We start from the raw sequence: 17,025 nt of genomic DNA on the forward strand, positions 1-17,025 counted from the left end.
TCTTTCTCTCATCGTCCTTAACCTGTGATACAAAGTTACCATTTTTTTTATTGTTACACTCATGTGTATTTCCATGTGGCTGGCTCATCCATGAGATGTGATATATACAGGCAGTCTCTAGCTTATGACGGTTTCAGCTTACGATGATTCAAGGTTACATTGCTTTTCAATTATATTCATCAGAAATTATTTCCAGGTTTACATCACGTTCCAGGGTTACGTTGCTTATGACGCCGAGCTAACAGATGAAATGTCTAAAAATAAATAAATAAATAAAAGGCTTTTTGATGAAACACGCAATTAAATACAGTTTACTTAGTTTATATTACACCCAAAGCATTAAAAGTAAAGTTTTCTTAGGATTTTTGTAGATTTTTTATGATGTTCCTGCTTACAACGCCGGAACCCCTGCCGCAAAACCGGGGATCGCCTTACACTGATACCTCAAACTTGTGTGTATGGAAATAGTTCCGGGCCAATAAACCAGCACATCTATTTGTATAGAATACAAGTTCCTGACCAGTAATCCATTTGTATGGGGTTATTGCCTACCATGTCAATAGCACAAAACAATAAGGTACAGAAACTAATTAAGAACTACTAACTCTTCCTTAATTATCTAGTATTGTGCCATATCAATAGTGCTGATCCACTAGGTCCGGAATTGCGGGCCCACAGCCACTGCCAATTAACTTACTGGCCCATTATAGCAAAACTTTAGTGGCCCTTTGCTTTATGTGGTACTAGAGGTGATGATCAACATACGACAATAACTGGATTTTTACCGATCCTCAGTTATCGGCACCAATCTCCACTTAACCCATGGATGGATTGATCCTTGGGAGTAGTAATAACAGGTTTGGGGTGATGCCCAGAGAGATCCTGTCATTAAACAATATTACGCGCCATCGATTTGGAAAGAATCGGGCGGGAAAGAGGTACCAATACTTTTGTAGCCCATAAATTCACTTAAGGCAACTTTTATACTGACTAAGATCAAGAGTGTGGGCATCTCAGGACTTCAGTAGTGCTTGTGACTTGAAGGGGGAATGTTCTGCGTCTTTCTCACACATAACGTCTTTTTGTAAATTTGCTCGTAAATACACCAAGGGGTTGCAGTTGTTTTTGTTCTCATCTTTTACGATAGTATGTCACTTGTAAATGTAATTTTACAAAGAAACTACAAAGAAATATTAGAAAAAACATATAAAAGTAAAAAAATAGTTAATGAATCTTTGTTCTTGGTAAATTTACAAAAATATTTTTCAACAAATATGCAAAGAATTTATTACTGCTTTTATTTCTTATGTTTTGATATTGTGTGAGCAGTACTTACAGTTTTACAAAATAAATATTTATTATAAAAAAAACCTATGTAAGTTAGTAAAATTTATAATTGTCTTGTAAAAGAGACCCCACAAAGGGTTGTAAATAGACATTTTCAACTTCTCGTGGAAGGTAGGGAAAATTATTTTAAATTTTTTTTCTTTCACCATGTACATTTGCATATCTTCCTCTTTCCATTAATGTGTTTTTCGTAAATTGGTCGACTGAGGAGCTGTATATCGATATATTTACACGTCCAGTAAGGATTAACAGTGGCACCAATCCCTGTTATCAGTGCCTATAAGTGATCTTATTATTGCCAATTTTCAGCTTTGTAACTGCAATTTTCCACACTATCAGGAACAGAACCCCGACTGATAACTGGGGACTGCCTGTTTCAATATTAATAAAACAAGCTATATATTTCAAAGTACTCTGCAAAAAAAATTGACCAAACCTTTAACTCATTATTGAAAGCAGTAGTTAGATTTACAGCTCAATAGTTTGAGGGATTAAGGCAATCAGTATTTATATTGGGCACGTCGATCCTGTGTATCTTTACAAGAGGCACGTATAGAAACCAAATCAAATGCAGATTTCATTAAGGATTAGTGCAACAGTATCATCCTAGCCAGATGATATGCTGGTCAGTAGGCATGCAAGAACACTGTGGAAAGATATTCACTGAACTTCAATTTCTCAAGACATTTGCTGGAGTTGGAACAAATGATCTTCCCAATACGTATAGTGGAGCCCCATATTCGCAGGGGATGCGTTGCAGATAAGAAAACCCCACTAAAAATGCCTATACCTGGTTTTTTAATAGTTTTATCACAAAAAGTGCATTCTACCATGAACTTTATGTGATAATACAATAATTCATAGATCTCATATATAAATACCACAAATATGTGAATGTCCCACAAATATCGGGTAGATATGGGCCATAGAAAAATCCGTGAATACTTGAGTCCGCGAAACTTGAGCGGGCGAATACGGGGGATCCACTGTAGTTGGATCTCGGTATCAAATTCAAAATCAAGCTCTCACTAGATCATAGAGTAAAGATCTTTGGTTTTTCTTGTCAGATCAATGGATAAATCGATTATGCAGCATAATCATATCCTGGAAGATGTATTTTAAAATATCAACAAGTACAATTCCAAGAAATGGAGGGCTCTATGTACAGTTAATTCATGAGATCTGTATAAGACACTTTTTACCATGCCTGAAGTTGAGGAAGCTTTTATTCTTTATGAGGTCATTTTCCATATTTACATATGAAATAGCCCTACTTCCCATTTTATATCACAAAAACTTTTTTCAACACGTAGGCAACATTGCATTATGTTCTTAACCTGTTATCATTAGCCACCAACCAGACTTTCATTTTCTAAGAGAAATGTAACCATCTTCTGGAATTCTAATTCTAAATCAGAAAATGTTATTGTTATAATACAATTAAGTTTGTTCATACTTACCTGGCAGATATATATATAGCTGCATTCTCCGAAGTCCGACAGAATTCCAAAACTCGCGGCACACGCAGTGGGCGGCCAGGCGGCAGCACCCACTCCCGCCGCTGGGAGGCGGACACCAGGAACCACTCCCATCCTCTATTCATACTTTATCAGTGCCACTGTCTCCTGAGGGGAGGTGGGTGGGCACTTAATTATATATATCTGCCAGGTAAGTATGAACAAACTTAATTGTATTATAACAATAACATTTTGTTCATGAGACTTACTTGGCAGATATATATATAGCTGAATCCCACCTTCGGATGGTGGGAAGAGACAGAATAGGATTTGTAGGAAACTTAACTTAAGTAGATGATATACACCTTGGTTCCTCACCTGTTAGCAAAGTAGACTTCTGTGATTACTGTCACTACAGCCTGCTTGTGCTTAATCAGAGTTGCCAGCCAGGTGGAGACCTGTAGTGCTGGTGCGCTCTGAATGCTCTGTCAACGGGGACGTGACCTCAATGTGACAAGAGCATAGAGCCATACAAATGAGGGCAACGAAGCAACTGACCACCACCTGACCAACTAACAAAGACCCCCTGAACACTAAGCTAAAAGATGGGAGGTCTTCACCAAAGCCTCACCACAACCAAAAAACACATCACTAAAACTAACCTAAACCTAACTAAGGGATAGGGAGAGAGCTACCTTCAGCCCCCAAGACTGTGTCTGCAGAAACGTATGGCCCAAGAGAACAACAGTCCTCGTATATCGTTCTCACATCTCTCAAGTAGTGTGAGGCGAATACTGAATTGCTCCTCCAAAAAGTGGCGTCAAGGATGTCCTTGATCGACATGTTCCTTTGGAAGGCAAGCGAGGTTGCAACAGCTCTAACCTCGTGAGTTTTCACTCGCAAGAGGCTCAAATCGATCTGTGTGTAAGACGAATGAGCCTCTTTAATGACGTCCCTCAGAAAGAACGCCAAAGCGTTCTTGGATAACGGTATATCGGGTCGTTTAACCGAACACCAGAGATTATCTGAGGGACCTCGTACTTCTTTAGTCTTGTGGACATAAAACTTTAGAGCCCTGACAGGGCACAGGACTCTCTCAGGTTCTTGGCCCACAAGACTTGTCATACCCTTGATTTCGAAGCTCCTTGGCCAAGGGTTCGAAGGGTTTTCATTCTTTGCTAAGAAAGTGGGACTCAAAGAGCAGACAGCATTGTCCCCTTTGAAGCCCACTCTCTTACAAATGGCTTGAATTTCGCTAACTCTCTTCGCCGTCGCCAGAGCAGTTAGGAAAAGAGCCTTCTTAGTCAAGTTCCTAAGAGACGCTTCATGTAGCGGTTCGAAAGGACTCGACATTAACAGTCTAAGGACTAAATCCAGGTTCCAAGAAGGAGGCCTCGCCTGAGGTATCTTGGATGTCTCAAAGGATCTCAGGAGATCGTGAAGATCCCTGTTATCAGACAGGTCTAGTCCTCTGTGTCGGAAGACTGCCGACAGCATGCTCTTATATCCCTTGATGGTCGGGACCGCCAGCTTCTGCACATTTCTTAAAAATAGCAGGAAATCGGCTATCTGGCTCACAGAGGTAGAGGAAGAGGAAATTCCCTCCTTTCTACACCATGCCCTGAAGGAAGCCCACTTCGACTGGTAAACAGCTCTCGAGGACGTTCTCTAGCGTTGGCGATCGCCTTTGCAGCTGCTTTAGAAAAACCTCTCGCTCTGGCCAGTTTTTCGATAGTCTGAACGCAGTCAGACCCAGAGCGGAGAGGTTTCGGTGATATCTTGCGAAGTGGGGCTGTCTGAGTAGATCTTTCCTCCAGGGCAATGTCCTCGGAAAGTCTATGATGAATGACATTACCTCTGTGAACCATTCTTTCGCGGGCCACATCGGGGCGATCAGGGTCAACCTCGTCCCCTCCGATGCCGCGAACTTCCTTACTACTTCCCCCATGATCTTGAATGGCGGGAAGGCATATAAGTCCAGGTTCGTCCAGTCCCAGAGCAGAGCGTCTATCGCGACTGCTCCTGGATCCAGCACAGGAGAGCAATAAAGAGGCAACCTCTTTGTTCTCGAAGTCGCAAATAGGTCGACTGACGGACACCCCCACAGTCTCCAGAGCTCTCGACAGACGTCCTGGTGCAACGTCCATTCCGTCGGCAGGATCTGATCTTGTCGGCTGAGAAGGTCTGCTCTGACGTTCTGGACTCCTGCGATAAACCTCGTCAGGATCCTTATCCGTCTCGCATCTGCCACAGCAGAATCTCCCTCGCTAAATAAAACAGACGTGAGTGTGTACCTCCCTGCTTCTTTAGGTACGCCAGGGCTGTGGTGTTGTCCGAGTTGACTTGGACTACTTTCTCTGCAACCTTTTGTTGGAAGAACTGTAGCGCCAGAAAAACCGCCGCTAGTTCCTTTACATTGATGTGCCAGGACACCTGTTCCCCCCTCCAGGTGCCTGACACTTCCTCCCCTCCTAGTGTTGCTCCCCATCCCGACACCGAAGCGTCGGAAAACAACACTAGGTCTGGGCTCAGAAGCTTTAGGGACAACCCCTCTCGAAACTTCCGAGGATCTAACCACCATCTTAGATGGTTCTTCACCGATTTGGTGATGAAAAGGGTCGCATCCAGATCCTCTCTGACTCTCCATTCGTCTGCTAAGAAAAACTGGAGAGGTCTGAGGTGTAGTCTTCCCAGGGAAACAAACTTTTCCAGCGAGGAAATGGTTCCCAGCAGACTCATCCATTCCCTCGCCGAGCAAGCTTCCTTCCCCAGGAATGCCGAGACTTTCTCTAAGCCTTGCAGCTGTCGTTCCTGGGACGGAAACGCTCGAAAAGCCACTGAATCCATCTGAATCCCCAGATACACGATGGACTGTGTTGGGGTCAGATGCGACTTTTCGAGGTTGACTAGAAGTCCAGGGACTTCGCCAAGGCCAACGTGAAGTGAAGGTCCTTCAGACACCTTTCTTCTGACGATGCTCTGATAAGCCAATCGTCGAGATACAGGGACATTCTTATTCCTGCAGAATGTAACCATCTCGCTACGTTCTTCATGAGCATGGTAAATACCATCGGAGCCGTGCTTAAACCGAAACAAAGGGCTCGGAATTGCCAAACTTTGTCCCTTAGCATAAACCTCAGAAACTTTCTTGAAAGAGGGTGGATAGGCACGTGAAAGTATGCGTCCTGTAGGTCCAAGGACACCATCCAGTCGCCCGGTCTTAAGGCTCCTAGAACCGACTGAGGTGTTTCCATCTTGAATTTTTTCTTTTCTACGAAAAGATTCAGGCTGCTTACGTCCAAGACTGGACGCCACCCCGACGACTGTTTTGGTACCAGGAAAAGTCTGTTGTAGTATCCTGGTGACCCCAGGTCTAAGACCTGCTCCACCGCTCTTTTCGTGATCATTTGTTCCAAAAGATCTAAAAGAACCTGCTGTTCTCCCCTTGATACGACGGGGAAAGATCTCTGGGAGTCGTTGAAAGAGGAGGAGGGTCTACAAAGGGGATCTTGTACCCCTGTTCTACTATCTTGAGGGACCACGCATCTGTATCTCTCTCTCTCCACGCCCCCGCAAAGAACTTTAGCCTGGCTCCGACAGGCATCTGAAGGACTTTCGTCTCATTTAGAGGATTTAGGTTTGAAGGAACCTCTTCCTCTTGCAAGTCCTCTCCCTCGAGGAGCAGCTCTCGAGGGAGGAGCGCTACGAAAGGGTTTAACCTTCCTAGGAGGTCGTCCAGACGACGATGTGATCGGGACTGCAGGACGTCCAGAAGACTGGGCCAAGAGATCCTGGGTAGCCTTCTCTTGTAGGCTCACTGCCAGGTCCCTTACCATAGCCTGGGGGAAGAGATGGCTCGAAAGAGGTGCAAAGAGAAGCTCTGCTTTCTGCGATGCAGAAACAGACTTCGCTGTGAAATTGCATAAGAGCGCTCTCTTCTTGAGGAAAGCAGTGCCGAAATGAGACACTAACTCTTCCGAACCATCCCTGACGGCCTTGTCCATGCATGACAACACATTGGACAGCTCCCCCAGACTCAAAGAATCAGGACTCCTAGATTGAAGATCCAGGACTCCTAGGCACCAGTCTAGGAAGTTAAAGACTTCCAGAGTCTTTAACAGACCTTTCATGTGATGGTCGATCTCCGTTGGTGTCCAAGAAATCTTCGCGGACGACAAAAGGGATCTTTTCTGGGCGTCTACCAGACTAGCAAAGTCCCCTTGGGAAGAAGACGGGATCTTAATTCCTACTTCCGATTTGGTCTCATACCAAATGCCGCCTCTCCCACTAAGTCTAGAGGGAGGCAGGGCGAAAGTCGACTTGCCCTGATCCTTCCGACGTTCCATCCAGTCCTGCAATTTCTTGAAGGCTCTTTTAGTGGACAAGGAAGTCTTCATCTCCACTACTTCCGAAACCTTGCCCGACTTCGAAGACGAAAACTGAGAGGGCGGAGACTTAGGAGCTGCAGGCTGGAACTTCTCCCCAAACAAGGAACGTAAAAGTCGTACCAGCACCTTGTAGTCGGAAATCGACGAAACTGACGGCTGATCTTCGTCCACTGAGTCAGCCGGACTACTATGTTCTCCTTCCTCCCGAAGAGGCAAAGGAGATCGAACCTCTGGAGAGGGTGTGCGCCCCACGGGTCTAGCCTTCAACAAAGGCTTTCGAGGAAGACTAACATCCGCCTCTTCAAGGCGACCGACCTTCCGTCGATCTTTAGAGCTCGAACCACGAAGAGCGTCCTGACCTCGCTGCGCGTCAAGAGAGGAAACTCCAAGTCTCTCTCGAGGAGCGTCCTTACGTTTGGCGCTCAAGCGTCCAGCTTTCGCTTTCAAAGCGTCCTTCTGAGCGCTCTCAAAAGCCTTCTCCACAGGCAAAGCGTCAAACAAAGCAACCCGACGAGCGTCTTCAAAAACGTCCTGCCGAGCGTCCTCAAACGCGTCCTCCAAGGCGTCCTGTCGAGCGTCCTCAAAAGCGTCCCGACGTGCTGGTGGAGACAGCGACGAACGAGGAGACAGAGAAGGAGACTGCCTCGTCCTCTTGACAGGCAGTCTAGCGTCCTTCCTTCGCTTAGGCTCAACTGCTGCTGGGCGAGTCTTCCGAGCCATTAAGGTCGACAATTGGTCTTGAAGCGACGCAAGACTACTCTTCGTAGGTGAAGAACCGAGAGGAGGTGAAGGGCTGCGCTTGCGAGAAGACGAGGGGCGGGGGGACGCCTCCTTCCTTCTCACAGGAACAGCAACCTGCCTCTCCGAGGCGCGAGAGAAGCGCTTCTCAGCGTCGTCCTCGGACGACGTCCTACCTCTCTTCTGTGGAGGAAACGCGTCATACGACGCAGGCGAAGACCGCAACGAGAGCGGAGAGAGGGGACGCAAAGCGTCCTCCCTAGGAAAAGTCCTTTTCAACGGACGCGAGTCACTCCGAGAGCTCCACCCCTTGCGCGGGGAGGGCGCCTCGGAGGACGAAAAACAGTCCTTTAGGATGCGAGCCTGAGCACGCTCCTTGGCAGCCTGAGAAGTAGCAACAGGTCCTGCCGAAGGGACGCCAGATCGGTGGGGAGCCCCCGTAACCCTCTTGCGGCTTTCGACATGCCCACTCCCTGAGGTCTGGGAGTCCGACAGAGGTCTAGACCTAGAGGCATTATGGGGCCGATCTGACGCCCCCTCCACAACACTAGGGGCACGATCACACACTTTAATCGAGCCGTTTTCAAGGGCCAACACTTTGGACTCTAGAGTGCGCAATGACTCTAGAATCAGAGAAAGGGCATTACCTTCTCCAGACACAGAACTAGGGCCCTCAGGCAACAACACAGGATTAGGTGAAGCAAATTCTACTGGTGTTAATATAGGAGAAATGTTACTTCCCTTACCTTTCGTAGAACCGCTTTTAGAGGAAGACCTCCTGATCCTATCGCGCTCCAACTTACGCCGATAGGATTCATACACCTTCCATTCATCCTCAGTCAAACTTTTGCATTCAATGCAACGATCAACCAGCAAACAGACATGCCCCCTACACCCCATACATACTGTGTGGGGGTCTACCGATGCTTTCGGTAGCCTCACCTTGCAATCACTCCTCACACACACTCTGAAGCTCACTGAACTTGATCCCGACATCACGTTCATATAAAAGCCAATCCAAAATCCAAAAACAGTCCACTATCGCGTATGCCAATCCAACAATCCAGAGTCAAAACCAAAAGACAATCCAGATACTTATAACGAGTTAAATCCAAAAATCCTGGGCGGAGGTCTGTAAACAGGTGTTTACCGACCGGCGACAGAAAAAATATGAATAGAGGATGGGAGTGGTTCCTGGTGTCCGCCTCCCAGCGGCGGGAGTGGGTGCTGCCGCCTGGCCGCCCACTGCGTGTGCCGCGAGTTTTGGAATTCTGTCGGACTTCGGAGAATGCAGCTATATATATATCTGCCAAGTAAGTCTCATGAACAAAATTTTCTTTTATCTAAAAGCACACAATCCAAATATCTACAATATGATTTTTTTGCTTTATTTCTTATGAATGTGTTTTACTGGCCGTAATGTAACACCATCCTAAAATAACGTATGCTGTATTGTACTGTTTTCATTGTTTCTTTCCTGTACATTCTTTCATTTTTCCTAAAGAGGCAGTCCCTGATTATCGGCGGACTCGGTTAACCCTTAAATGCCTATTGGACGTATTAAACGTCAACAGAAATTGTCTGTTGGGTGCCGAATTGACATATGAAAAGTTGACGCAAAAGTTTTTTTAAAAATTCACGGAAAAATAGTTATAGGCCTACTTGGTGAAAACTTTTGAATCATGCACCTTGAGGGATGCTGGGAGTTCACGGATCAAGCTGTTGTTTTGTTTACAATCGTTATCCAGGCGCGCAAGCGCTAAATTCTTTCTTCTAGCACTAAAAAGCATCAGCGACACAACCGTTACATAGAGTTTTATATATGAAAATGTAAGCAATTTCATGTAGAATACAACAAAAACAACCAATGTTGTAGCTTTTATCAGTTTTGAAATATTTTCATATATTAAATGACGATGTGCCAAAATATCAACGTTCGATCAAGTTTGACTCTACCGAATTGGTCAAAAAACGCAATTGTAAGCTAAAACTCTTATATTCTAGTTATATTCAATCATTTACCTTTATTTTACAACAAATTGGAAGTCTCTAGCACAATATTTTGATTTATGATGAATTTTTGACAAATTTTTTCCTTACGTCCGTGCGGTAACTCTTCCAAAAAATCATAAATTTTTTCGTCCAATTGTCGTAATGTTTGCGCCGTTTTATATTAGCCGTTACATAAAGTTTTATAAATGAAAATGTGCGCAATTTCATGTAGAATACAACAACAAACAACCCATGTTGTAGCTGTTATCAGTTTTGAATTATTTTCATATAAATAACGATGTGCCAAAATTTCAACTTTTGGTCAACTTTGACTAGACAGAAATGGTCGAAAACCGCAATTGTAAGCTAAAACTCTTCTATTCTAGTAATAATCAATCATTAACCCTCATTTTGCAACAAATTGGAAGTCTCTAGCACAATATTTTGATTTATGGTAAATTTTTGAAGAAAGAAAGAAAAAAAAAAACTTTCCTTACATCCGCGCGGTAACTACCGAAAAAATCAGAAATTTTTTCGTCCGATTGTCGTAATGTTTGCACCATTTTATATTAGCCGTTACATAGTTTTATATATAAAAATGTGCACAGTTTCATGTAGAATACAACAAAAAACAACACATGGTTGTAGCTTTTATCAGTTTTGAAATATTTTCATATAAATAACGATAAGTGCCAAAATATCAACCTTCGGTCAACTTTGACTAGACCGAAATGGTCGAAAAACGCATTTGTAAGCAAAAACTCTTACATTCTAGCAATATTCAATCATTTTCCTTCATTTTGCAACAAATCGGAAGTCTCTAGCACAATATTTCGATTTATGGTGAATTTTTGAAAAAACTTTTTCCTTGCATCTGCACGGTAACTCTTCTGAAAAAATCAGAAATTTTTTTGTCTGATTGTCGTAATGTTTGCACAGTCTTATATTAGTCGTTACATGAAGTTTTATATATGAAAATGTGCGCAATTTCATGTAGAATACAACAACAAACAACCCATGGTTGTAGCCAGTTTTGAAATATTTTCATATAAATAACGATAAGTGCCAAAATTTCAACCTTCGGTCAACTTTGACTTGACAGTTGCATACTAAACTTCAGGCAATGACAAAAAAAGGAGTCACAAATGAACTCTCAATCTTGAAAATTAAGCTTGCTGTGATTTTTTGAAAAAAAAAAAAAAAAAAAAAAAAAAAAAAAAAAAATCAGCTTCAGCGCTCCTCACGACCGCCGCCGCCATACTTGAGACACTTTCGGAAATACCAGCTCGGCGTTTAAGGGTTGATGGTGATCGGGTTTTATGGTACTTGTCTAGTGCAATAAAATCGCTAATTCACGGCGCCATAAAGGGCTAAGTTTCGGTGACTAGCACCAGAAGGTGCTAATAGTTAGAGTTATGGCACCATAACATACCTAGCAGGTGCGTGCAATTAACCAAAACTTGATGCCATAATCACAGTTTCAGTTAATGGCAGTTTTCGTTTATCAGCAGCCTGTCGAGAACGGAAGCCCCACTGATAACTGAGAACTGCCTATAATGCATTTTTCTTTAGCTTTGAATATAATGCAAATATTTTAACAAGATCATAAATGATAAGTTGGACTACACAACATAGAAAAAGGAATAAAATTAACTTTTTTAAAATAAACTTAGAATTACCCTTGAACTGTGTGACTGTCAACAACTGCAACATTCAAAACATAATCAAACGTATAACCTACATACTAATATGTCATTAGTTTTCCACTTGTGGCCGAGACAATCGATCTTTATAACACCACTTGTGGCTGAGACAATCAATCTTTATAACATTCATTAAATGCTTGTCATTATTCAAAAAAAAAAAAAGGTAATTCGGTCAATATTACAATTGTTGACTATGAGACCAAAAATTCAACTACAAACTGTAACTATCCCTTGAAATGGTTTGTGATATAAATGTTTGGTATATTTTCACAAAATTTTGATGTGTACTGGTTCATAAAACTTTCCAGATATGATCTATACTGTACTCTTACCTGAAGAAGTTGAAAGCCATAAACAAAGGGAAACTATGACAAATAGAACACCTTTACCTTTTAGGTTAAGGGTCTTGGTTATTACTAAAGCAGGTAAGCACTAACCCATATTAAGCTCCAACAAATACATACACTTCAACTTACTTGAAAATCTTTAAAATCATATTGTTCAGACAATTGATTGGAAAAGTTAAGCAGGATCATTTCCATCACAAAAGCAAATTTTCCATAAATAAAATGCTGACACAACTTTAGCTGAGACCTCATCCATCACAAAGCGTCATGAAGTACAGCCATGAGAAAAATAGTAACAAATTTTAAATGTCCCAAAATATTGAGAAGCAGTAGTGAAAGTAAGGATTACAAAGCTTGTACCAGAACAAGTAATACCATTACAGTGCATAATTACCCAGCAAGATTATGGGGATTAACCATGCAAGTAGTAACAAAAGGAGAAATTAAATTGACTTTCATAGCTTAACAGTACCAGTCTAACCTCCTTGTTGTATCACCCATGAGTTTGGAATTACTGAAGCCTCTGAGTGGTTGCCGTGGTGATGGAAGTCCAGAATATGGATGCCTGACATAAATGTAGGTTTCAATGGAAATAACTATAAACCGCAACACAGGAAATGCATAATATGGAACAAAAGTGTTCCTGAAACTGATACTACTATAACTTATCAACAATTAAAGTAACAGAATATATAAGAAATGTAAGTGTAATAAATGTAAGGCAGTTCAACCCAGATGTGACTGTAGTGTTTTACAAGATAATCCAGTGTTATATTAGACATCAAAATTTGACATACCTGAAAACGTTTGTTGTAGCCGAGGTTTCTTCTACCGGTACCCCTCCAACCTCAATTGATCTTTCAAGAATATCTGAATTTATTTCACTGTCAGTAACATCATTCTCTTCAACATGATTAAGAGAATCTTCCAATGCTTCCAGAGATGCTTCTTCCTCCTGTACCTCAATAGATCTTTCAAATTTATCTCCAATATCAACACTCACAAAGGACTGTTCTTCTTCTTCCTGGATATCCATACATTCCTCATCATTGGAAAGGGACTTCTCCAATTCTGTATAATCATCATCTTCTAACACTTTCAGTCTTTCTCCACTTGCTTTCTCAGCATCAAGACCTTCCTTCTTGCCTAACTCTTCTGCTGAAACATTTAAGCTGTCATCTTTGCTAGTTTCAGTTAATGACTGACTTGCCATGCCATTTGTGTCAATCTGGCCTCTGGGCAAGTGGAATCTTAATTGCTTTGGAGTTAAACTGGTATCAGTAGCTTTAAAGTTTTGGCCCTCTTCTGCTGTAAATAAAACTTAGGTGAGAGAGAGACAGACAGAAACCTAGCACATTATGTGATGCAAGACTAAAAACTAGCAATAAAACCTCAAAATATTCTCTAAAAATTAAGCGTCTGACATAACAAATTGCATGTATTCAATATTTTCACTGTTATTAATTGCTATAAATCTGCCTGCAAGATACAGTTTAGCCTCCTACCTTTACATCATTTGTACTAAACCATATTAAAAATATCACATCACAGGCAAAAAAATATCCATAGCTCACTAGTATAAAGCCAAACAGCAGCCAATTAACTTACGAAATTTCTGATATTAAATAGAGGTGAAAAGTTTTGGTAAAAATTTTGTGGATACTCATCTAATTTTAAAAGTTGGCTTACACCTGTGTACCATTAGGTGTACTCAGCATTTGAAATCAATGAAGAATAACACTTGGCTGACCCAGATGGACTGTCTATAACAACCTGCTTCTCATCAGGTAGTACTGGAATATTTACATTTGTGTCAGAATTCTTCCTGACCATCCTCTAGGACAGGGGTTTTCAACTTTTTTTTCACCACGTACCCTTTTGGGTAATTTTCATGTCAGTAATGTACCCCCTCCACTTCATATAAAGAAAGCAAAACAATGTCAGGAACAATTCAAGTGTATATTTGCAAGTAGGTACTGTGCTGAAGGGATATAAGTATATAACTTTCCTGACATAACCAGTATTTTTGTAAATACAAACAACTTAAAAAAAAATTCAGAAATTTTCTTTACAATTATTTACACGTTTCTATGCAGTAAATTTTCACGGGTATGGTATTGAGCTGCAAAAACAAAATACATTATTATTACATCAGCAGCAAAGGGAATTAATGAGATTTCTGAAACTTTTTCTTCGGCTAACCTAGTCAGCCGGGGAGCAGTTTTTGCTAAAGCACATCAAAAGCCAACTTCCACATTCATTAGGAACCTATGGCAAGTAAGCTGGAAAACCAGTTCTACACAGATACTACATTGACGGGAAAAGCAACTGAGAACGGAGAGGCTCCTCTGAAACCTGTGGATATCATTTGGATATTTTACACCAAAACTTGACAGGAGACTTTTTCTCAAATAGATCACAAGTACTGGTGCCATTCACAAGTTCAATAAACTCTTCATTAATAGCATCATTAACAAAAGCAACATCTGTATGGAAAGGGTCTCTCAGGAAAGTATCTATTTCATTTTGCAGGAAGGAAGGAACCTCTCAGTTGCACTAAGAAACAACTGTTGGAGGATGGAAAGTAAAATGAAGGAAAAATATCAACGGAGGTACTGTAAAAGGAATGAAAGGGCCAGCTAGGGGTTGAGGGGATGCTGCAAAGAACCTTAAGTAATGCATACAGTGCACTGATTGAGGTGTGCTGAAGGCACTACTCCCCTAAAGGGACAAACATTTCTTGTATTGGTTTAGGAGACAATGTTGAGACTGGAAACGTCCAATATATGTTCTTCAGCCCATACAGGCCTTGAGAACAAAAAAGTTGATTGTAAGACCTCAGTGACTAGTCTAAAATTGGCTTAATTGCCTCCTTGCATAACAGCTGTCTATCTCCTTCCAAACTGAGGGAAGGATATCAGGAATCACAAGAGGGTGAAAGAGTAACAACAGGTATAAAGTATCCCTCCCTAAGAACTTTGCCAGATACTACAAAAATTCTGTAGATAGCCTCTTCCTTGACCTTGAGAGCTCAAAAATTCAATTAGTTATCTCTGAGCTTCTTTCACTTAGAACATGAACCCTGATCACATTGAAAGAGGACTGACATTCCATGTGGAACTTTAAGGGAAGACTACCAAGATAGTGCACAGAATTCTCTATTCACCTGATTCTAGATATCTTTGCTGATGGCATTACACACTCAGAGTATGGAGACAATTGCTCGAAATATGAAACAAATTTCCCCATAAGAAATAAAGGGAATCAGGATCATTCATTCCAGCCCAACAAAAAATTCCCCCTTTTAAATTTTATACAAAGTAAACTTTTGAAAAAAATTTTAGTGCAAATGGCACACCGCCGGTTGGGATTAAGGGACAAGACAAGATCCTTTCAAGGAAACTGAAACTGAAATGGTTGCAGTACACATAGGTTGATAAAATCAATTTTATTCACATTTTGAGAGGATAATCAAATGAATTGTTAGTGTGTGTGTGTGTGTGTGCATCCAACTGTGTGCCTGTAATATTTATATATATATATATATATTATATATATATATATATATAGATATATATATATAAATATATTATCTATTATATCTACTATATTATTATATCCTATATATATTTATATATAATATATATATTAATATAGAGAAGAGAGAGAGAGAGAAGAGAGAGAGAGAGAGAGAGAGAGGAGAGAGAGAGGAGAGAGAGAAGAGAGATAGAGAGAGACGAGAGAGAGAGAGAGAGAGAGAGAGAGAGAGAGTGTGTGTCTCTCCCACGTGTATGACTGTCGGCATGTTTACACTTGGATCTTGAGTGCAAGAAGATTAATTATGCCACAACACATCAAATTACTGTCGACAAAAGTCAGAACTTAAAACTATAATCCAATAAACATAAGGTTTTTGAAAACAAGCAATAAGTAAGGAATGTAAGTAAGAAGATTCAAGACAGATCTAAAAACTTCACAGGGAATTTCTTTAAACAAATAATTGAAGGTGCGCAGAGGTGTATTTCATGATGTGGGGATGAGTTACTTTTATAGTGAAAAAAATCGTAAAAAGCAAGTGTCAATCGATAGGTACTTTACCATAACAAAAAGAAGTAATTCAGGAGAACTGTGTGAGAGTGAAAGAAATGGGGGGAAATAGTAAGGGGGAAAAAAAAAAGAAAAGAAAAAAAAATCCAAGCCCCGCTGGGTTGTTTGGTGGTGCTGTTTCTGGTACCCATCCCCATGAATACAGGGGGTCTACTGTACTCACTCATTAAGACTGAATTGGTTTTTTATTGTTATGTATAGCATTTCTTTTATATCTTGTAGCACTTCCTTCCATATTTGACACCCAATCTTTTACTTTTGTAGACATGATTAACTATATGAAAATTCTAGTCTCAAAAAATTAATTTTTCACGTTTTAGTGAATTTAAATAATAGTTTACAAAATTTTTGTTTTATTTTATACTTTTAAGTTTTAACAGAAACTGTAACCGATTTATGATTATAGCTAACAAAATCATTATCCTGTCAAGACAGATGTAGTTTGAAAATTCCGTAGAGTTATTCACAAAGTCAAAGAAGTTGTAAAAAATACAGTTTTATACAAATACTGAGATACTGGGAGAGGTCACTGTAAGGTCACTAGAGGTCATGGCTGACCTACTGATCATGTAAGGTTGTATTGTCACTGGGATAATGTAATCACACGAAATTTGAAGTCCATCGGACGAAGGGAACACATCGAAAATTGAGTTACAAGATTTGACCAAGACAAACAAACAGACACAAAAGCAGGATAGATAAAAGCATATAAAAACTTAGACATTTCCTCCCTTAACTTTGGAAACTGGTCTATCAAGATCAGATTAATACTCTAATGCCTCATTAAGAACCACTGCCCATTCAAAACTAACATTTAGTTGTAAAAGGACAGCTGCTGCCTTGCAGTCTTACTTTTTAGTAGAAGGCTAGTCCCACCACCAATAACTATGGAAACTGTTGCCTTGCAGTCTTACTTTTTAGTAAAACGCTAGACCCACTGCCA

General features: G+C 41.0%; 1 protein-coding gene across 7 annotated transcripts in view; it reads right to left on the reverse strand.

Moving 5' to 3' along the window:
• LOC135202024 (protein ELYS-like) overlaps positions 1-17,025 on the reverse strand; it is a 241,020-nt gene that overhangs the window by 97,571 nt on the left and 126,424 nt on the right. For 4 of the 7 annotated variants that reach the window (XM_064231330.1, XM_064231327.1, XM_064231308.1 and 1 more), the window contains exons 25-26: positions 12,773-13,283; positions 12,448-12,540 (exon numbers count right to left, since the gene is read on the reverse strand). In XM_064231330.1, the coding sequence (XP_064087400.1) occupies positions 12,448-12,540; positions 12,773-13,283 (604 nt within the window). The remainder of the gene's footprint in view (positions 1-12,447; positions 12,541-12,772; positions 13,284-17,025) is intronic. The other 3 variants (XM_064231315.1, XM_064231317.1, XM_064231323.1) reach the window with 3 other exon arrangements.

The sequence above is a fragment of the Macrobrachium nipponense genome, chromosome 23 (assembly GCF_015104395.2).
Source record: "Macrobrachium nipponense isolate FS-2020 chromosome 23, ASM1510439v2, whole genome shotgun sequence".
Classification (NCBI taxonomy): domain Eukaryota; kingdom Metazoa; phylum Arthropoda; class Malacostraca; order Decapoda; family Palaemonidae; genus Macrobrachium; species Macrobrachium nipponense.